General features: G+C 43.3%; 3 protein-coding genes across 3 annotated transcripts; all 3 read left to right on the top strand.

Moving 5' to 3' along the window:
* Positions 1–482: 482 nt before the first annotated feature.
* Positions 483–8,455, top strand: snrnp70 (small nuclear ribonucleoprotein 70 (U1)). Its single transcript, XM_070847171.1, has 10 exons — positions 483–667; positions 1,027–1,180; positions 1,281–1,343; positions 1,945–1,999; positions 2,079–2,143; positions 2,253–2,315; positions 2,665–2,746; positions 6,499–6,600; positions 6,977–7,076; positions 7,166–8,455. The coding sequence occupies exons 2-10, from the start codon at positions 1,034–1,036 to the stop codon at positions 7,905–7,907; spliced, it is 1,419 nt and encodes a 472-aa protein (XP_070703272.1). The 5' UTR covers positions 483–667; positions 1,027–1,033; the 3' UTR covers positions 7,908–8,455.
* Positions 8,456–8,832: 377 nt separating this feature from the next.
* lin7b (lin-7 homolog B (C. elegans)) lies at positions 8,833–15,693 on the top strand. Its single transcript, XM_070847172.1, has 6 exons — positions 8,833–9,008; positions 10,383–10,501; positions 11,450–11,521; positions 12,776–12,985; positions 14,133–14,296; positions 15,040–15,693. The coding sequence occupies exons 1-6, from the start codon at positions 8,933–8,935 to the stop codon at positions 15,059–15,061; spliced, it is 663 nt and encodes a 220-aa protein (XP_070703273.1). The 5' UTR covers positions 8,833–8,932; the 3' UTR covers positions 15,062–15,693.
* A 1,110-nt stretch (positions 15,694–16,803) lies between these two features.
* ppp1r35 (protein phosphatase 1, regulatory subunit 35) lies at positions 16,804–21,675 on the top strand. Its single transcript, XM_070848370.1, has 6 exons — positions 16,804–16,971; positions 18,945–19,185; positions 19,264–19,384; positions 19,810–19,925; positions 20,015–20,105; positions 21,207–21,675. The coding sequence occupies exons 2-6, from the start codon at positions 18,946–18,948 to the stop codon at positions 21,509–21,511; spliced, it is 873 nt and encodes a 290-aa protein (XP_070704471.1). The 5' UTR covers positions 16,804–16,971; position 18,945; the 3' UTR covers positions 21,512–21,675.
* The last annotated feature ends 453 nt before the right edge of the window (positions 21,676–22,128 follow it).

The raw sequence follows: 22,128 nt of genomic DNA, 5'->3' as shown, positions 1-22,128 counted from the left end.
ACAGAAGGCTGCACAAAGCAAAGTCATTTTGGGTTATATTTAAAGGCTCATATTTAAAGAATGATCACCACCATGTATTCAGTGTAAAAGTCATTTAAAAGGCATGAAACTGACAAAAACAATGGTGCATGTAAGCACTGTGAAGTATGTTTAGTATTCCCTGCATGTACAGAATGGATGTTTTGCCACTTGCTACAAAGGCCTATAAGTTAGTGGCTGTACGGACGTTTCCTTTATTTCAACAATTCAGTACCTACATTAAGAATTACCTGGTTGGTTTTCTAATGGAGAGCAAAAGATTCAAAGATATTTCATTACGTTTATACATGCAAGCACATAATTGACGAAAAGAAGTTGATTGTACCTACACTGCCATGACACACCGTCACCACTTGGCGGTGTGTGCTGAATTGGAATTGATTCGCGCCTGTTTACGTCGGAAGTCTTCGATTTACGGCATCCCGCCATTTTACTTTTTTAGAACAGTTGCAGCACGCTCACATTCAATTACTTTACGATACATGATCTGGGCCCCCTTTGCGGTCCGCCGTTAAGTTATTGTTTGTGTATTTTTGCGAGAGTTAGTTGGTCCAGGAGACCTGCATATGCCGCACGCTCTTCCTGTGGTCCATGGTCTGATTTTTGTTAAGACTTTGGAGGAGAGAAGGTAAGAATTTCGCTCGAGGCTCCTTGTTAGCATAGTTAGCTTCAAGGCTAACGCAAAGGGCTCTAATAATGTCTCAACGCTTAACTAACATCACCCTGTTGAGGTGATAACCCGAGATAAAACTGTTATAGCATGCTGTGTCGCATAATTTTCATCTATGGTGTGTACAATGATTTTATGAAAGTAATGATGTCTGGCCAATAAGGAAGTCGTCGTATTGAAGACAACATTAGCGTTAGCACATTATGCTAACTCGCGCGAGCTTCCGTCATTGTTGTTGGCCTGCTATTTACCAGTAGAGTTTCGCGACCTTTCCGATAATAGTTATGGTTCATTTCTACATTTTACTTTTGGTTTAGGTGAAAGATGACGCAGTTTTTACCCCCGAACCTGCTGGCCCTCTTTGCACCGAGGGACCCTATACCTTTCCTGCCCCAGCTTGAAAAGTTGCCCCACGAGAAACATCACAACCAACCCTACAGTGGCATCGCACCGTTCATCAGACACTTCGAGGTGAGTGTTTAAACACCTGTAGTATTCATATGCTTTTAATGTCCACTTTCTCTTCTCCATTGCCACATTTCCCACGTTTTTATCTTTCCGCTGTGTTCAGGACCCGAGAGATGCCCCTCCACCAACCAGGGCAGAGACCCGTGAGGAGCGGCTGGAGAGAAAGGTGAGATCTGATAGTTTGGATGCATGTTTGTATTTAATAAAGGGGGCATTTAAAGAACTTTCTCCTTCATGGCCTGTGAAGATACTGGTTCTGACATGGGATGCGTCACAAGTATGTGCACGGCACACAATTGACTGGCTACTACAGACCAGTTGTGCAGATAGTACAAAAGTAGAACTCTGCATCAGTCACTAACAATGAAAGCACAGACATTTGGGTTGATTATGTTCAGCCCCAACTAGATGCAGGTAGCACTAACATAACCACTTTTTAACAACATTCACAGAAAAGACAGAGGGTTATGGTTAAGGTCTGTGTAGTAACTTGCATGTAGCCAACCCCAGATTCCAGTCTAAATTTGTACAATTGTACAATCTTTGAACAAACCTTTATGAAATGTATAATGTCAAACTTAAAACTGTGTGTAGAGTATGATCTTACACATTAAGCACCAAGATTTACTGGAAATGAAATCCACAGACTGTAAGAAGCTGAGCTTCCTGTATTTTGTATCAGATCATTAAATCATGAGCATTTGCATTGTGAGTGCCTTCACTGGGTGACTGTTGAGGACTGACCATTTCTTGCAAATGTTTTGCAGAGACGAGAGAAGATTGAGAGGAGGCAAGCAGTGGTGGAGACAGAGCTCAAGCTTTGTAAGTTTTTAGCGTGACATACAGCTTTTCCACTGTCTGTATCCTCTGGGCTTACACTAATCCTGCTTTCCTAATTCAGGGGACCCCCACAATGACCCCAATGCACAAGGGGATGCCTTCAAGACATTGTTTGTTGCACGAGTGGTGAGTATGTCAAAATTACACATGGTTTTATTTTTCTCTCCCCTAAATGTTCTTGCACCAGGTCTGTGGGTTACCGTTTATGTCTAATGGTCCACTGTCTTTACTGTAGAACTATGATACTACGGAGTCCAAGCTTCGCCGTGAGTTTGAGGTCTATGGCCCCATCAAACGGGTAAGTTTAGCTGCAGTTTCTCTATAGTCTATACTTATTAACTTGTTTATAGTAGGTGTGCAAACTACACTTGATGACACCAACTGTATTGTAAGGGTTGAAAGCTTAAAATAAGTACCAAAATAATGGGAAAGATATGCTTAGTCATTGGAAAAGTGGAGTGCTTATACAGTGTAACGTCCTGTATTACATGGCACATTTAAAAAGCAGAAATTTGTTCTTGTCTATCGGAGAATTTGATTCAACTCTGGTTTTTGTTAGAAGTTTGGTTTTGGATTGCATGACACTGCTATGTACTTTCACACACTGCTGATGTGACATAAATTCAACACCTTTTTTTTTGTTTCAGATTTACATAGTCTACAACAAGAGGACGGGGAAACCTCGAGGCTATGCATTCATTGAGTATGAGCATGAACGAGACATGCACTGTGAGTACCAACGTAGAATTCTGAGCCAAAACCTCTCTACATATGATCACATGTTCATCACTGTGACACGGGGGCTGGTTCTTCGGTTGAACCCCCTTTCCTTTATTCTATATTGACATTTTTGTAATGATACTGGGGTGGCAGCTGTCTTTAACACCAAGGGAAAGAGATTATTTCCTAACGAGCAAATTGGTGGTTATGGTATCAAAGGAATCCAATTACTTCTTGCAGTTCTTCAATTTGCATGTTGAAAGCAGAGTCTGGTGGTTGTGTGCTGTGTGTGTGTCTGTTTTATGCGTGTCATCAGTTGACTAATGGTGTGTTTGAGGAGGGGAAGTGTTTCATTCAGTGGGGATTCTTGGGGGAAATGGGAGGACCAAGAGGTAGAACTGTGTCTTTCATCTGTGAACCTGAACATGTTTGCCTGTCAAAGGGCACATTGTCTTTTAGCTGTTAGGCGTTGTAGCTCTGTGGAAGAGCAGCTCTCCTGGTTGGACTCTAATGGTAAGCTCGGTCAGACTGGTCACCAAGCAGTGAATGGGGTTTTTACCAGAAATTTGTCAAGGACTGTATGGAAACCCATCTTTTGTATGACTAGGCATTGAGTTTGTTTGTTCAAGTATTTATTGGTGGTCTTCAACCCTGGTCATGGTGAGATTAGTTCAATTTTACCACGCTTGTGAGATATTTTAAGCCGATGTATGGAGTGCTGTCTTATTAGACAAGTGAATGGTGCCGTTTAACAACAATGACACCATTCTGGGATATTAGTGTAATCAGCTCTTCCAGACCAGAGTTGCTGAATCACAGCTAGCATGTAGTCACAGCAGGGGGTAAATTGAGGGGGGATGTGGGGCTAAACGGTATATTAACTGTGTGTTGTTCTCATTGCCACTGCAGCCGCCAATCTGTGATGGCTATTGGCCAGAGCTGGCTGGCAGATGATGATGGTTATGATACATCTACACCCTACTACCACAGCTCAGTATATGGTTGGTATAATGGGTTTGTATGATGGGTAAGATTTCTTTCCACCCTCCATCTCCTACATAGGGAAGAGGAGCTACGTTCAATGGGTAAAGCATCTATCTTTGCAAGCCCTAAAGAACTTTCAATGCAATCACGACTACTTGGATGTTAGGCTTTGACCATTGAACGCACCCTTGACTAGTGAATCAAATGTTGCCCAATGATTCTGCCGTTTTACGTTAAAGCCACCTCATGTTACTGAGGGCGTATGCTTTGAAATAGCAACGACTTAGCTGTAGCTGAAAGAGAGAGCCAAATGTGGTGTTATAGCTGTCAGTTGTAAAGGCTTCTTGTGGAGTTCCTTTTGATAAATGCTGTGAATGACTTTAAAGCAGCTTTTTCGGAAAAGTTGTAATGCAATTTTCAGTCTTTCTTGTGGCATAGCAGTAAATTGCCAGGCTTGATTCTAGCCGTTACGTTTTCAAGGTTTGGAAAAGGACTGCAATTGCCTATGCTCTTTAAAAAAGTGGGTTTTCAACATTATATGGTGTTGCATCCCCGTTATCGCTCACGTAAACCCTAATAAGCATTGAATGCGCTTGATCAAAACGTACAATCTAAGTTAGTTTGAACAGCTGCTAACATACATTGATTACTTTGGGTGTGATGGTATTTGTACTTTATTTAGGTGTGATTTATAAAGGTTTCTAAAGTCTTGAAAATGCTTGTGCTTTAATTATACTGAAAAATGAGAGGAAAGTTTTTGGTCAGCGGATTCAGAATGTAGCAAAACAAATGTAGCTTTATTAGTATTCTAATAAAGTCTGCAGGTGTAAGATAACCTACAATTCATTGTCACCTGGTGATGGTGAAAATGATTACATAGTGGCTCTCAAATGTTATGCTAGATAACGGTGCTAAAAAGGCATTGCAACATGTAGATGATGGAAGGTGGGCATTAACTCAACTGTAATGAGTGCATGTCAATCTATACTGTTAATACCATTAATACTCTCCCCAAACTCCTAATTTTGTCATCACAACCTTGAGTGGCTGGCAGGCTGTAGAACCTGTTTAGCTAAATACAGTTCACGACCCCATGTAGTCTAGAAAATCAATGCAATGTTGATGCATAATACTATCCTGACTAACAAGTCTGAGCTGGCTTTAACAGAAAAGGCAAATGAGGGGAACTTTCTTGGTAATTCTGCTAAATGGGCTATTCATACATTATTTGTTCACTACATAACCAAAGGTAGATGGTAGTTAATGTAGCCATACAGATTTCAAAGAAACAGTTCCTGCAGTTTCACCTTATGACATATCAGTATATAAGTTTAGACCTTGGACGCCCAAAATCGGTTGTCAGTTGATATATCAGGTCACTTTAGATCTAGAAACACGTCAGCGTTAGGAACATGACTTCATTGAGTTCTTAGTTTAAAAACAAAAGTTTTTCTCATGAGTTGGTCAGGGTTGTGATAAGGCAACTCCTGTAAGGAAGGTATGCCGTTTTTTGCTTTGTTTGTTTTTTTGTTTTTGTTTTTTTCAGTTGGTCAGTTTTGGTAGGACTGGTGGGGGTTTGGTAAGGCCCTATCATTGGATGGGATGGTGTCATCCTTAGTGAACATAGGAAGTTGAGGGGTTCTGGTAAGGCCCCTGATAGGTGTTGTGACAGTATGTCTATTGTGGTGCTGAGGGATTTTGGTAAGGCCCTACGACTGAGGGCAAAGACTTTCATAAGGCCCGTAAGTGAGGGACTATGGTAAGACCATCAACTGTATAGTAAGACTGAGGGAATTTGGTAAGGCCCTCAGACTGTATATGAGGATTTGGTAAGGACCTCAGACTGTATATGAGGATTTGGTAAGGCCCTCAGACTGTATGCCATAACTGATGGGTTTTGGTAAGGCCCTCCTCTTGGACTTAAAAGTTTTACCATCAGGGACCATCAGCACGTCAGACCAGTGTAGCACCCAGAATGAGCCACCTGGATCTCGCCAAGTCCTTCCATCATGCATCGAAAGACTGTTGTGTGGTATAATGGGATGAGATGTGGGACAAAGTCTGAATGTATATGAGGTTGGACATATGCCAAATGCTGAAGACTCCTTGTTGATGAAAGTTCCTTACTCGTGGTTGCTTCCATCATATTTCTCCTTCATGAAGCTTGTAAGAGGTTTCAGCAGATTGATCTGCAGAAAAGTCTACTGCCATATCACAATATTTGAAACTTCTGTGCTGTTAATGCATAAATAGAATTTGCCTGAACATTGACATGCTGTACAATCAGTAATTTATTCTCAAGTCTCTGTAAGACATTAATGGTCAAAATCAAGTGTCAGGACTACAAACTGTAGTTTTCAGTTTCTCAGGAACCTACATATAAACATTTTGCAAAGCATGCTTTACTGATGTAATAGATTTTTTTTTTTTTATAGATATATAGCTGCATCCTAGCAAAATATTAAGTTAATAGCCACAAGATTATTTTCATACAACTTAAATGGCTGCAATATACACTTTTCACCACTATTTAATAGACTGAACAACTGAAAACTAGGTAGTTAAACGATGCAGTTACAAATGTAACCTATCAAACACTCATCGGGTGGAAGGAAGTCTACTCCCATTATCCTTCGGCTTTTACCCAGAGAGCAGCCATCACGGCCTCGCCTGCTCCTGGTCAGTATAATAATGCACTGTTTGTTTCCTTGGCCACATTGATGCAGTTGTACTCTTATCTCACCTCTGTCTTCCCTCTCCCCATTCCTCTTCTCCAGCCGCCTACAAGCATGCAGATGGGAAGAAGATTGACGGTAGAAGGGTGTTGGTAGACGTGGAACGAGGACGCACTGTCAAGGGATGGCATCCTCGCAGGCTAGGTCAGCTGCCTTTTTTTTTTTTTTTTTCCCCACCCGTCTAGTGATTAAACATGCATACTATATACAGTTTGGCTAACTGCTATGCTGGTTTGCAAAATGTTTGCTGCCATGATAGCTTTCCAGGATCAAATACTGCTGCACCAAAGGAACATGAACGGCTGTGTTTGGCTGATGAGCCTGGAAATCTGACCTCTGTGTACATATTTAACCTTAGCTGTAGTAACACATCTGCTCCAAAGCTGCCTCATGGGTCTTTTGATGCAGCACTGTTACCTCTCTGAACAACGCCATGGTTCATGGGTAGATATTTTGCCTTCAGCAACTAGTGTTTACTGTAACTCGTGTCATTTATGATTTGCATGTTTTTCTTACCTAGGTGGTGGTTTGGGTGGCACTAGGAGAGGTGGAGCTGATGTCAACATCAAGCACTCTGGCCGAGATGATGCATCACGTTATGATGATCGCCCAATAGCAGGGTGAGTACTTTCTGGGAGGACCTGTCATTTGCTATAAACTTGTATTCTGCTTTGTGTAACAGTCTTCACTTTGTCCTGACTGCTCATAGTGATCGGGAGCGTGGAGAACGAAGGGAGCGCAGCCGGGAGCGTGACCGAGACAAGGAGAGAGAACGCCGTAGGTCCCGATCACGCGAACGCCGTCGACGTACCCGTTCCCGGGAACGAGAGAGGGAGAGAGAGAGACCAGTTGCAGGAGTAGAAGAGGGCAACGTTGGTAGCCGGCGTCGAGAGCGAGAGAGGGACCGTGGGGGGGCTGCAGGAGGAGACAGCAGGAGTAGGGAGAGGAGTCGAGAGCGGAAGAGAAGGAGTAGGAGCCGGGATCGCAAAAGAGAGAGGGAGAGGGGCAAGGGGCTGGATGGGGAGGAGGTCAGCCAGGGAGACGGTGCCCCTGAGGGTGGGGAGCGGATACTGGAGGAGCATGAAGGAGAAGTGGGTGAGGGCATGGAGGAGCGTAGAGACAGGGAGAGAGACAGGGACAGGGACCGTAGGCGCAGCCACAGGGACAGAGACAGGCGCAGGGGAGACCGGGACAGAGACAGGGAGCACAAGAGGGATCGGGGGGAGAGAGACAGGGGTGACCGCAGGGAGGAGCGCCACGGCTCTCTCCGAGAAGACATCAGCACCCAAGATGACATGGGCAATGAGGAGGATGAGGGCGGAGCCCCACCACACATGGAGGAGTACAGTCAGGATGGGATGATGATGGACCAGCAGTCGGTGCCATCGGCTGATGGCTATGTCTCCAGTGAGAACGGCTACAAGATGGAGGCACCAGGAGACGAGTACTGAGACGGCCCTCCTCCCAGCAGACTCCCATTCATAAATAAGTTGTTCCATATTATACTTTAACTTGGCCCTTAACTGTCTGCCAAGGCACAGGAAGCCTAAATGATGTCAGGGCTTCCTCAGTGCCAGACATCTAGCTAGCTCTCCTCCGATCTGTCAAGAATCTGTTGAAATATTCCATTTGATATTGTTGCACGCGCAGTTGATGCATATAATAGATTTGATCTCACCAAAGTTGCAGCTTTCCTGCGTTGCCCAACTAATCCGTGCCACTAAATGTTATCAGATTATCCTAGACATTCAAGCTAGGTATTGGTTTTTGTTTTTTTTTTTCCACTTTGTTTGGGATGGACTACATAAACACGTTTTTAGATGGGTAGATGTTGTCTTTTTATTTTCAGATTCATAAAGCATATAGATTGTATAATCATTTGGATCCAGTGACCAACTTCTGCTCAATATATGTGAAATTCAAGGAAATGTAGTATTGTGTGACACTTGAGGGCTGTTCTGTTTATTCATTCTGGAATAAATTTTTTTTTTTAATCATGCTCTGCTGTTTGCATGTTCAGATTTGCAGGGAGATGTGCCAGGTCTGTGATTTCCATACAGCCTGAATGAAAACCAGTGACTAGGATGTACAAAAAAGCTCACACACTGCAGTGTATAATGAAGAATCACTGGTATGGCCCTTTGCTAAAGTAACATTATAAAGTAGTGTAAAAATTCACTGCATTGTCAGTGAATCTGCGTTTGTGCTTTCAGCTGTAGTGCTTTAAACATGCGTAGAAGATGGTGAAAGTGCTCATTACACAGTCACGCACTGAAGCCGGAGCTGTAGTGAAGCTGCTGCGTCTGCTCGTCCTGTCTGGTCCTCAGTCCAGCATCACGCCCCCCCCCCTCCCCCAGCTCAGTCTGCTCCCCTTCAGTCAGCTCACAACATGGACCTCACATCACTGTGAACCACAGTTTCAGCTCACCTACGCAGTGTTAATTAGGGGATCGGCCTGGACGCGGAGGAGCTCAGAATGATGTCCTCTTACTACCACCCTGCCAAGGAGGCAGACATGGCGGCCATGACGGAGCCGCTCTGCCTGGAGAGAGGTAACGTACCGGGCATCCGCTGCTTCTCGGTGTGGGCGACAATGGATGCGGGCCACCGCGCACGCATGTATTACTTAACGGGTGGCGCCACTGCACTGCTAGCTGTTCAATGATGGAAAAAGAACTATTCCGAGTTAAATATTTGTCTCTTCTATACTAAAATGATGTCGCAGCCGCTCGTCCGACAGCCTGAAGGGTTCGGCCTCGTCGCTCCGCGGCTCCTTTCTTTGTCGTAACAGAGGTCGTCAGCAGGAGAAGCCATCACTGCCTGCTGGCTGTTGGCCTCCTCAGGGAACCACCGTGTGGCCCAGCGAGCAGCAGACGTGTCTGACAGCCATTTAGCTGCTATGAACTGACTCGTACTGCCATAATCACTGAACCGTGCAGGGAAATGTGACCAGTGGTCCTGACGCCCTGTGTGTGTGATACAGGTGCGGAAAGGTGTCGCTCCTCGTTGGTGCGAATGAAACCCAACGATCTGCTCTGTGATGACGGCGTCCAGCTGTTTCAATGGCTGGGCGCGGTCGCTGTGACCGTTCATTTAATTATCACACTGACCAGGATTCCTCTGTCTCATACAGCAGCCTCTGAGATCAGACTAATGCAGGAAGTGAGCCAACACCAAGCTGTGATCATGTCAGTCCAAATGATGACAGGAGGAACCCCATGACCTTCAGTTAATCATCACAACTGAACTGAACCTGAACCAGAACCAGCTTACAGAGTAAAAGAGGACTCGGGATGTTGTAACGGAGCAGTGAGCTCCTCTGTTAGCTCACTTTTTTTGACTTATATGACCTCATATTTCATATATGCAAAAGGTTCAGGTCACGCTATATTGTGATTGATATGACATGCACTGTAAATTGACTCATGTTCCCAGCACAGCAGTAAAGAGGAATCGTCTGGGCTGAACTTGGGAGAAAACACTGTTTCATTCTGCTTTAGAGCAGAAGATGAGCGTGGGCTCCTGTAGAGTCACCAGCTTATACATGTGTTTCCCCCTCAAAACATTCTGGCCAGGGCACAAGATTCTAACCAGTATTCCTCCGCTGGAATACCCTGCCAGAGGCTCGCTGTGTCAGTTAGTGATCACTTTATTCATTACAAATGACACCTGAAACACTAGATCTTGACAAAGGATCCTACTGCGAAACAGGACCTGAGGATTAGGGAGGAGCCACCACAAATCCCTTTACATGGTAGTTGTTATTGTGATTTGCTTATTTGCAAGTAATCATATTATTTCAAAGTAATTGCTGAACATAATAATTGCTATTGCTGCAAAGCTAAATTTGAACCTGTGGAGCTGTGTGAGGATCTTATGGATCTGGGATCTGCTTTGCTCCTCAGTAATCCAGCCTTGTGTGTTAGATGTGTGCAGGGTGATCGAGCTGCTGGACCGGCTGCAGCGGAGCGGTGAGCTGCCTCCTCCCAAACTGCAGGCCTTACAGAGAGTCCTACAGAGCAAATTCTGCGCCGCCATCAGAGAGGTACGGACGTGGAGCAGAGTCTGAGGGGAAGTCTAGGGGCAGAAATATTGGGGCTGCCGAAGCCCATTTTGTTATGTTTCCATGTTTCCTCCTAATGTATGCAGGGTATACACCTGGGGTGTCTCACTGCATTTAGCCACCGCAGTTCCCCAACACAACACTCAGCATCTGCCCTTTGTACACTAATATGTAAAAAGCAACAAGTTTGCTTGATGGAATAATCTGTTCACAGGATCCACTCACTTGCTTTTTCCCTCCCCAGATGCTCACTTTGATATGGACTTCGATTTAGTTACAGTTGCAGGCACTCCTGTTTCTGTTCAAAGCTCTTCTCCCCTTTATACTAAGCAGGACTAACCACATCCTGACTTCATCTCTGCATGTAAAGGGACAGTTCTGATGTTATGAAGTGGGGTTGTAAAAGTCACTTATCCAAAGTCAGTGTAACCCCTGTTTTTGTCAATGGAGTATGGAGGCTTTAAAGAGAGGGTGTGAGTGAGAACGGCCATGTCAGAAAGGGCTGTCTGATACGCACACCATCCACAGCAGGACATTGCTTAGCTTCCGTGCTGGGACTCCTGCCTGCTCCTACAAACTGGGGTCGTGCCAGCTGCCATCCACTGAGGTTAATACACAGACTATGTCTAAAGACCTCATCTAGCCCCACTTCAAAAAAGTCTGAACGGTCCCTTTAACACTATATAACACTATATTCATCTTTTCATCTTATTCACAGAAAGAACGCTAGTAATTGTGTGTTACTGTAACTGTTAACCCCATGCTTGTTTTGAACTGACCTCAAGAGACCTCAAGAGTACAAACATATGCTTCCTTATCACAGATGGGTTTAGAGTCCTAATTAGAGTTCTAATTGCCCATCAGCTCTGTGTCCAAATCATGTGTGTGTTCTTTACTGCACTCATCTGTGTTCTCCCTGTTGTTCTTCAGGTGTATGAGCAGCTATACGACACTCTAGACATTGTTGGAGGACCAGAGGTGCGAGCACAGGCAACAGCCAAGGTATTATACATGCAAACTAATAACTAAAGAGTGCTTGAGTAACACATATATATATATATACATATATATATATATATATATAAAAGAGGAATTATTTTAGAGGCACTGGGCCCTATTTCAGTTGCACCAGTGCAAAGCGGCAAGTTTTAGGCGCACGGTGGAGGGTGATTAATACATACACTCTCAGCCAGTCACACTACATCTGATTACTCTGAGCCAATCACAGTGAAGCACGACAGCAATGACTCAACGAATGGAAAGCTGCTTCCAGGATGATTAGATGATGCAGAGCAGCATGACATGTTGCGAATACTGTAGCACACAGCACCATAAACTAATTAGTAGAGATAGAATTGAAAATAAATAAATAATAGAGATAGAGATGAATAATAAAAAAATGTTGGTGAAGCAATTTAATCTGACACTATTTCAGTCATAGTTTTGCATGACAGCAGCGTTTGCATGCAGTACATTTCGAGAGTAAAACATGAAATGCCACTTGCTTAAAAAGAGGGCTGGCAATGATGGTAATCCAGTGTCTCCCAATAGACACACACAATGCTGTGTGTAATGTGTGTAATGTGACCGCGCTCTGGCACGTTTTTCTAATCCGAGGCTGCGGATTCATCAGCATACAGTATGTGTCCTGCTGACTTTGGATAGCTGGAGGGATTTAATGAACTCAAGCAGAAGGTTTCCATACAGTATAAATCAGCTGCAGGCCACAGATACTGTAAGAATCCCTCATATTTATTTATAGGTAAATGCAGACTGATTCACCAAAGGTCCTGCTTTTACCACATTGAATATTATTTTCTGATGCTGATTTAAAAGCATCTACTGGCTGGAAAGTGTTCAATTGAATTAGTTACATTTCAAAGGATAGAGTTAAGTAAAAGTAATGGGGGCATTTGAGCATCTTTTTAATCCACCAAAATACCAACAGCTCTTCTTGTGCTGCCTTATTTCAGTGAACCTCTCACCTGTACACCGTGCACTCCACCAAAATAACAGAGAGACAGGCAAAGCAGATTTTAAAGCCAGGAAAATAGCAAACATTATTGCACTGGTAATTACTCTGACATGAAAATAGGGCCCATTATGTCCAAACCAGTTTGCACTCCACAGCCTTGCTTGGTCTGATGCATGCGGTGATTTACCTGGATTTAGATTAAAGGCACCTGCACTTCCTTCATAACCATTTTTGTGTGGAATAGACTTTTTCGCTGATCATTCAGTTGCCCTCCTTACCAGGCCACAGTGGCAGCCTTTGCAGCCAGCGAGGGCCACGCCCACCCAAGGGTGGTGGAGCTCCCCAAGACAGAGGAAGGTCTGGGGTTTAACATCATGGGGGGCAAAGAGCAGAACTCCCCCATCTACATCTCCAGAGTGATCCCCGGAGGAGTGGCTGACCGCCAAGGAGGACTGAAGAGAGGCGATCAGCTGCTGTCTGTTAATGGAGTGGTAAGAAGCTCACACCCACTGAGAGGAGCTACACACACACACACACACACACACACAGATGTTTTAATGCTCATTTTAAAAATCATCAAAGAGATGAATAAACCTGAGACCTGTAATCCTTTTAAGACATCACCCCCAATCAATCTACTTCCACTAAAAGCAATTCTTTTTTGCCACTAACAGCCTCAGATTGTTGTTGGACAGTGCCTGACAACATTAGAGAAAGGATCCCTGCAGAGAAAGACCTGCAAGACCCTTTGTGTCTAAGCAGAAACAGCTGTGGTATCACGTTCCTCAAGTCACCAGACTTCATTGACAAAATCAGTCATCAGTCTGCTGCTGCTGCTGCTGCATTGATCAGTTGTTTGTTTGTGTCATTGTGTGTTACACAACCATTGTGTTGGATCCAAACTAACCTTTTTAGAACACCACATAATAACACAGTCACATAATAGCACAACAGCACTATCTGGGGTTTATCTAAATTATCTGTCTGATTACTGCCGAATTCATGATTATGTAGCATTTCGCTGCTGTAGATGTTTATGGTTGAGCTCATTTGAAGTGCATCATGTCTCTCTAAAAAGTCTTGAAACTTTTCATGAGAAAAGCCTGTTTTCAGCTTCCTGACGATGGATTTTAAAGCTGATCCAAGAGAGTTTTAAATAGCTTATTTAGATTAAGGAGTAGGAGAATTTTCAAAACCCATAAAGGAACACTTTCCCCTTCACTTGATCAGAAACATTCAGAAATCACCACATCTGGACAGACGGCGGATGAAAAATTGTAATCTGTCAGATAAATAAAGTGAATTACAAAGTACAATATTTCCCTCTGAGATGTATAGGAGTAGAAGTATAAAGTTGTACTTCCACCTCTGGTGCTAACCCAGCTTACTGTCTAGTTATTGCTGCCACTGAAAAACATGATAATATAACAACTATTTTGATATAGCAGTTTTAATTAATATTAAAAAAAAGTTTTAATAGAGACTCTCATTTTCCTTGGGACCCACTAAAATGACTACCTGTGGGTCTACCACACTGACAACCAATCAGCATCACTGATGACTAAACAGCTGTAGATAACTCGTGCGTAGTGCTTACGGTGGAAATGTTTTAGCTCTTGTGCGTTGGTTCCAATGCAGAGCGTTGAGGGGGAGCACCATGAGAAGGCTGTGGAGCTGCTGAAGGCCGCCCAGGGCTCAGTCAAGCTGGTGGTCCGCTACACCCCAAAGGTCCTGGAGGAAATGGAGGCGCGCTTTGAGAAGATGAGGAGTGCCAGGAGACGACAGCAGCACACCAGCTACTCGTGAGGCCGCTCGTTAGTCTGCACCCATTTATCGCTGTTAAGATGTGTACACTGTCAGCCTGTCCTGAATCCACACTATTATTGCTATACAGTATGTATTACATACTAATCATCATAGTACACAGTTTCAGTTCAGCATACAGCATACTTTTTTCATATTAACAGGAAAGTATGGGATATGCACAATGTTTTTTCAAAAAATAGTTTGCTTTGTATGCATGAGATTAATTGGAAACCTATCTCCACCTAACCTTTAGTTATGTTACCTAACCTTTACATTATGAGAAGATCATAATATGCAAATGCATAGGTGGAGCTGGCAGAGTAAAGACAGCTGAAGGTATCTGTAATGAGAAAGTAATTTGGGTCACATGACCCTTTCATGCCATAGCGGTCCCTTAGGAGTCTCCCCGTTCGAGACAGCAGGAGAGGCAGCATGTTGACACCTGGCTGAGATCTGATCATAATACCATCTGACAAATCTGATTGCATTCCGTTTCCAATGGGATCTAAAGTACCTGTAGCTAGGAATGTGTGTTAACCCTATAAGATTCCTGTCATGCTCGATGGGCTGCAATCCCCTATGATCCTGGATAGGATAGAAACTTACTGCATGGATGGATGGATGCTCTTCTTGTTGCATATATCTATAAAATATCTATACAAAGACACATAAGCCAACTTGGTACTCAATCACCAATAGATGCGTGTTAAAGCGTAATCCTCTGTCTCTCTTCCTGCAGATCTCTGGAGTCCAGGGGCTAGCTAATGCGATGCCTCCACCCACCTCATCGTCCAACCCTCCCGACTCTTCTGTTCCAGTGGGAGGCAAGACCGTAGACAGGAAGCAAAAAACCAAAGTAGCCTACCAACACCTGTTACCTGAACTTCGTCATGAAGCCAACGCTGCAGTTTAGGATTTTCCCCCCTCCCTCTTTTCCCCGTTTCTTAGAGAAATGCAGAATAAGCTTGTTGTCCAACCATGCCTGTAATTTCACCTGCCCAGTGTGAAATCACCCTCAGCCTCCTATTACATAAGGGCGACACATTCTCTTTAGTGTGTGGCTTAACTAGAACCTAGTGTTTATATGTCCATGTTGTTTTACTTTGGCGTTCTCATGTAGTACGCTGCACTCCTCAGCAGTGTTCACCATCTGCATTTAGAGCTCAGAGGCAGAGGAAACATGTGGAAACTGCTGCAGACAGCCTTCATCACCGTTTCTTCACCAGATGTCCCAGCCAGAGGGCTAAGCATTACCCCTATGAAGAACTACATGTAAACCAGTGGCTGGCAAGTGTCATCTTAGTCAAAGTTTTGAGAATTGTTTTGTACTCATTTATTTATGTAGTTATTTATTTGCATAATTCTTCATCAAATAAAGTCTGTGTAAATTGAATGCTGTCTTCTCTCCTGCTGCGTGTGGGTCACGTTCTAAAATTCTCCTCCAATACGTGCAGCTGAAGTTTGCTTCCTCAGAAATTAGGGGAAATTTCAGGAAACTTAATTCAGGGCACATTTTTTGGCTAACTCTCTATTAACAAGATCAATCCCATGATTGATTCTAAAGACTTTTTGTAACTCCATTTCTGTTTTGTGAAACACTTATTTTGATATCTGGAAGCCAACTTCAGCCTCATAATAAGTTATGAAGAAGAACAGTCAGGCAGGGCTGGATCACACCACTATGGGGCCCTGTGGGCAAAAATGACCTGTTGGCCCCGACTGAACACCCATTTCCTTAAACTGTAAGTATGTTTAAGTTGATAATTATTAAATAGTTTTTGGTCATTCAATAAAACACAAATCCCTCAGGCATATACATCATGTAATCAAAAAGGTCTCCCATGTGAAATTTAGGTTAGGACCTTAGACAAGAAGGATCTTTAGCATGGTTCCCCATGACGTGTCTATGACTTGATGTCACCTGCAAAAGTACCACTGTTTCAATCCAAGTGAACTTCGACACACAGCATCTTCAGGCTTTCCCATGTCCAGCCATTTTGACCTCTCTCTAAGAAATATTGTTTTATATTCATGTTTTATAAATGCACAGCAAAATGCAGGCAGCAGAGAGGAAAGCAGGCTGTTTGGCTGTGAAGAACAGTGGCAGAGGTTAATGTAAAACCCACAGTTTGCTTTCCCATGATTCCCAGAATCACTTAAGTAAAGTTTTACCTGGCAATTTTTGATCTGATGTACCAAAAAAAAGATTCCAGGTGGATGGTGACATAAGCTCTAATAAAAATCTAAATATGTATAAATATACTGACCCAGGAGTCGTATGGCAGTAGAAAACAGCTCATGCCACAATAATAGCAGCAGGTTACTCATTCAAAGTCTATGATGATTAATGGATAATGTGCCATATGTAGTGTCTGGTTAATGTTTAGTCTTATTCATGCATGGTTGCAGCATTTATCCCAGCAGACAAACCTGACGCGTCATCCACAGGGTGGCGCTAATGTGACGTCAAGGGTGCAAGCGCCCGATTTTAGCTCGAAGAAGAAGAAGAGTACGAAGAGGAAGAAGGAGAATGTGGAGGGGAATTTAAAAGAGAAACGGATTATTTCCGTCCTGAAACGTTTGGGTGCTACAGAGGTTTGGGTCACCGGCAGAGAGCGACAGACTTGGAGGGTGTTCTGCAGCAGAGGGCCTGTCTGACTGGAATAAACAGGTAAGTCCGTTAGTTAGCTTTAGCGGCTAACTGTAGCGTCAGTGTTTCCTCCTGAAGCAAATAAGTGACGAACACAGACCAACTGAAAACATAGCCCTGAACTAATGTTAACTCTAGTTCCACATTTAGGAACTAGACACTCAGTTCGCAGTTAAAATAAGTATCTTCTAGCTTTTTTTATTAGCTTCTGTGACAGTGACAGTCTGGCTGTCAGACTAGGTGACTAGTATGTTTTACTGTAATCTAACTTGTTAGCATGCTAATAAAGACACTCAGGCACAGACCATTAGCTTTGCAGGTAAGTGAACTGGTTATAAACCAAGTACAACAAGTATTGGACAGTGAACCACTCAGATTATTGGGATAAACCAGAAGTGTGTGCGTGCCTGTACTAACTAATGGTTAAAAGATTATGTTTTGGGGTCAGATAGTTCTGATGACACTTCAGTTTACATGCTGAATTTTAATGACAACGTCTCTCCAGTGCAGTCAGAATCAGGCCAGGATCGTGTGAGGGTTCAGATGTGTAGAATAATGTAGTGACCTCCAAATATTTCAAACATGTTCTTACATGTTGTATTAACTGTATTTATGCAGCTGCTAATATACATATGATACTAATGATACCACACATTAGAATCTGTTTATGTCTGCTGTTAGCTGGTGGCTGGTTTCAATGATGCTACATTCTGCTGGAGGCAGCAGGTGTTTCAGATCACACTACCATGCTGGTTACCCATTCTATTTATATATGTTGAGTATTACAATACAAAAATATAACATAACTTAGTATTGTTAAATATAGACCACGTTAAATACACAGTACAGTTTGGTGAGCCCACTAAAAGACAATGACCAAACAACATTTAAACGTTTAACGTCTAAACTAGACTCACTTATCTGTATTTTTAAGGACTGAACTTCAGTGAGTTGGAGTCCAATTGTACTCAGACCTAATCTGAGTCTGAGAACATAACTGTAATAATAGTACAGGGCTACAACTAATGCATAATAAACTAATTTCATCAAAGATTCAAGATTCAAAGACTTTATTGTCACATGCTCAGCAGTTACATGAAGCAATCACTGGCAGTGAAATTCTTATGTCTCTGGTCCCAGTAACACTGCTGTACATAAGAAATATAAATATAAGTAAAAAATAAGGTATATACAACTAAGAAAATATAAGAAAATAAAATGTACAGCTAAGAGGTGCAAAATAGGGCAGTGCAAATTGTTTGCAAACTATGTGCAGTTTAAGAGTCTTATGGCCTGGGGGATGAAACTGTCTCTGAGCCTGCTGCTGCGGGCTCGGATGCTGCGGTACCGACGGCCAGACGGCAGCAGGCAGAACAGTTTGTGGCTGAGGTGGTAAGAGTCTTTGATGATACTGGTGGCCTTCTTCCTACACCGCTGGGTGTAGAGGTCCTCCATGGATGGCAGCATCGACCTGGTGATGTGCTGTGCAGTCTTCACCACCTTACGGTTGAGAGCGGTGCAACTGCCGTACCAGGAGGTGATGCTGCCAGTCAGGATACTCTCAATGGTGCACCTGTAGAAGCTGCAGAGTATCCTGGAGTCCATGTTGAGCCTCTGCAGCCTGCGGAGGAAGAAGTGCCGCTGTCTAGAAGAGGAGCTGCTGTCAGCCACTGAGTAATCTATCAAGTACTTCTGTCTCTCAAAGTGACGTCTTTAGATAGATAGATAGATAGATAGATAGATAGATAGATAGATAGATACATACATAGATACAGAGATAGATACTTTATTCTATCTATTGGGGGAAAATCCAGGTATCCAGTTGCTCACATAGTCAAAGTGACAAACATAAAAGGCATAAAAAGTCAACGATCCAGTGAAGTCGGTCAGTGAGTGGGGGGGTCATGAGCCACTGCCCTCAGCTCAGGTGCTGTACCGTCTGATGGCTCCAACTGAAAATCACAAACATGTCTCACTGTGTTCTTTCCTGTCAGAATGAGGAGTTCCTCCTCCCTCCTCTCTCCACCGCCTTCCCCCCATCCCATTCCCCTCCCCCTCTGTCCCTCCTCCTCCTCTGTGACTCACTGTCCTGAACTCGACCTGTCGGTCACACTCAGCCCTGCGCCTAAGTCTGGCCACACACACCTGAAGCCCCGCTCAGTGAAGCAGCAGAGTGACCAATCACATCAGAAGGCCCACCCCCGAGGGCAGACAGGAAGAAAGGGGAACACACAGGTGATTACATCATCCTGTTGTTCTGATGTGTGTCCTGTGTGTGTATTTACTTATTGTTCTATGTCTGGTCTGCTGCAGGTGTGTTTTGCTGAGCCAGTGACCGTTACTATAACACCGGAGCCTCATGTTACACTGAACAGACACGCCTTGCCTCAGCAGCCAATCAGAAGTCAGAGGAGGAGGAGAGGGCGTTACCATGGTATCTACAGTCTGACAGTTCACACTAAATGTGAATAAATCAGGGCTCATATTTGTCCAATTAATGAAAATTGATAGATAGATTTAATTTATCGTTACAGAAAGTTTTCAGTTTTTCAGTATTCTGAGATGGTGCATTTAAGCAGCATCAACACACTTGAGAGGACAAAAAAAAGACCTAATTTTTGGACCCACACGTGCACGACTTCAGCATGTGGCAAAGTCAAAAGTTCGACCCCCACCAGCTACAGAGACTGGATAACGTGACTAACAGAGCATAACCTCATAGGCCAAAGGTCCATTTCAATCAGTGGTTTACTGTGTTTATTTCCATTTTCTCCTCATCAGGCCGACAGTCTTACTGGTCGCTAATGATTACAATGATCAATAAAAGCATTTTTTTGTTCTCTGCTTTGTTTGGTGGAGCCCCCACACAGTGTGAGGAACCCCCTGCTGCTGCAGCCAGTCAAGATCCAGCCTGTCTGGAGAGGGCTGAGCTAAACACCACTCTAGCTCTGAAGGCGGAGCTTCAGTCAGTGCAGGTTAATACTGTTTTTAGCAGCTTATTAATAAATAATCACTGAACTGATTAACAGCTGATTACCGTGGTAACCTGTCTGTTGTCTTGCAGGGCGCAGAGTTTAACGCCCAGAAGGCCATTCAGGAGACTCTACGCAGGTCAGAGAGGACCAAAAACCTGATCAACACAAGAGCTACTGAAGGTACCACACACACACACACAGAGACACACACAGAGACACACACAGACACAGACACACACACACATACACACACACACACACACACACACGATGCTTCTCGTTTGCCTCATTTCATTCCTCGCTCCTCGGGTAACCCAGAAATCCACCTGGTCTGTAACCATGACCGATGTCTCAGTTAGGCTATTTCTATTTGGAGGAGACATGCGCAAAGACACACGGCACCAGGACAATTAGCAGATTAAGATTTTATTTGTCTTCATATTAACCATTTAGTTAAAAATAACTGAATCTGTGGTAATTGTATCAACATTCACCACTCTTCTCTTTTCATTCATCAGTTACTTTCTCATTTTGTATGATGAATAATATGGCAGAAGTAGAAAAGTACACATCAGTTGCTATGAGGCTGTAAACCCTCCTGCATCAGGGGGAAAGTATAGTTTGACATGAGATATGTTAAGATAATTTACTCTTTTTCTAAAAACTATACATGACTAATTTATTTTTACCAATCATGAGGCACTTATTTAGACGCCAGAATTGGTACAAATGGGGTCCAGGTTTAAAAATAACAGAGCTCTCCTTCAAGAGGAACCTCGCATTGACCTACATACTTTTGTAATGATGGAAGACGTCCCTGCGCTGCTGTGCTGGCAGTAGTAACTGTGTGCCCTTACAATCATTTGTGCAAAAACACACAGCTGTTAACACCTGCAGACTGGTCCAGCTGTGTGACGCTCATTAGAGAGGGTTAGGGTTAGATTTAGACATCTTATTTCTCAAACAGTGTGTCACTAAGTTGGGGGCAGGGTGGATGTTTGTTGAGACTGGGCTTCATCCTGGCCTGGATTTTTCCTCCAGAAAGCAGAACAAACCTGCAAACAGGCCTCAACAGACCTTTACTGAGGCGGGTAGCAATGATGGCTGCTGCAGTCAACTGAGACTGCTAAGTTATAGCTTCATTCGTATGTCTGTCTATTTACTTTGGGTTTTTAGATTTCACTTCAACTTAACCTTGATTTCATCCTTGTACTGTACATTTTATATTTACCGACCTTGTTAAAGTCTCTGCTCTCTCTCTCTCTCTGTTTGTGTCTGTAGTAGTGAATGTCTCTCGCTCCCAGCTTCTCTTCACCTCTTTGGTCAGTGTGGAAGTAAAAAATGATCAGCTGCTCAGCCAGGCGATGCAGGATAGGCTACTTCTGGCCCCACCCCCCCGCTGCCAAGGCACCAAGACCACAGATGGCCCCTCCCTCCTCCTCTTCAAGACCCCTGACCTCCTCAGGCAGAAGCCCCTCCCACGAGAGGAGGAGCCAGTCAACTATAAGCCCTGCCCATTGACACGCCCCACCCACTCAACCTTTGACCTTTACAGAAGACTAAGACGCTGTGAAGCCACGCCCTGACTGATAAAGGAGAGTTCTGATTGGCTGGAGGAAGTTCATATCAGTCAAACTGTGTGATGCCACTGAATAATCAATTTTTTAAGTTATTAATGTAGACTGAAATCTGTTTTTATTTATTTTAAGACATAGATGCCTTTAGTTTTCCAATAAAGTGTTTTCAAACATGTTGGACTATGTCTGTGATTTATAGCTAAAATAGAACGTAATATTCTGTGCCAGTAAAGATCAGGTTAATGTTCAGGAGCCCAAACACACAAAGAAGAAACACAAAATGTTAATAAATATGAAAAGCAAAATATATGTAGCTTGTCAGAATTCAATTACACCAAGCTCACGTAATTTATAATTCTACAATGTCATGACAAAACGAATTCAGATTTCTACTTCTGTCAACTTACAATTTACTACATAACTATAAAACTGTACTTATAATTTTACACGACATTTTTATCATAATTTTAAATCGTCACAACTTAACTTGTTACAGTGGTCATTTTGACATCTGAATCAGATTTAGTTTTTAGTATCTGTGGAGTGTTTATATATTAAAAGTCGTCCTCAAGGACTTCTTCTCCCCTTGAAGGACTGGTAACAAACTCTAACTGGGCATAATTAGC

Source organism: Pempheris klunzingeri, chromosome 17 (genome assembly GCF_042242105.1).
Source record: "Pempheris klunzingeri isolate RE-2024b chromosome 17, fPemKlu1.hap1, whole genome shotgun sequence".
Lineage (NCBI taxonomy): Eukaryota > Metazoa > Chordata > Actinopteri > Acropomatiformes > Pempheridae > Pempheris > Pempheris klunzingeri.
The sequence above is the reverse complement of the archived record's forward strand: the minus strand, read 5'-3'. Positions and strand labels throughout refer to the sequence as shown.

Bases quoted from the DNA above. Each gene is read 5' to 3' on its own strand.
- lin7b (XM_070847172.1), top strand. From the start codon at position 8,933: ATGATGTCCTCTTACTACCACCCTGCCAAGGAGGCAGACATGGCGGCC. The intron at 11,522-12,775 runs GTATTATACATG...CCTCCTTACCAG, and splicing joins GAGCACAGGCAACAGCCAAG to GCCACAGTGGCAGCCTTTGC. The intron at 14,297-15,039 runs GTGAGGCCGCTC...CTCTTCCTGCAG, and splicing joins CAGCAGCACACCAGCTACTC to ATCTCTGGAGTCCAGGGGCT.
- ppp1r35 (XM_070848370.1), top strand. From the start codon at position 18,946: ATGAGGAGTTCCTCCTCCCTCCTCTCTCCACCGCCTTCCCCCCATCCC. The intron at 19,186-19,263 runs GTGATTACATCA...GGTCTGCTGCAG, and splicing joins GAAGAAAGGGGAACACACAG to GTGTGTTTTGCTGAGCCAGT. The intron at 19,385-19,809 runs GTATCTACAGTC...TGTTTGGTGGAG, and splicing joins GAGGAGAGGGCGTTACCATG to CCCCCACACAGTGTGAGGAA.
- snrnp70 (XM_070847171.1), top strand. From the start codon at position 1,034: ATGACGCAGTTTTTACCCCCGAACCTGCTGGCCCTCTTTGCACCGAGG. The intron at 2,316-2,664 runs GTAAGTTTAGCT...TTTTTGTTTCAG, and splicing joins TCTATGGCCCCATCAAACGG to ATTTACATAGTCTACAACAA. The intron at 2,747-6,498 runs GTGAGTACCAAC...CCTCTTCTCCAG, and splicing joins GCATGAACGAGACATGCACT to CCGCCTACAAGCATGCAGAT.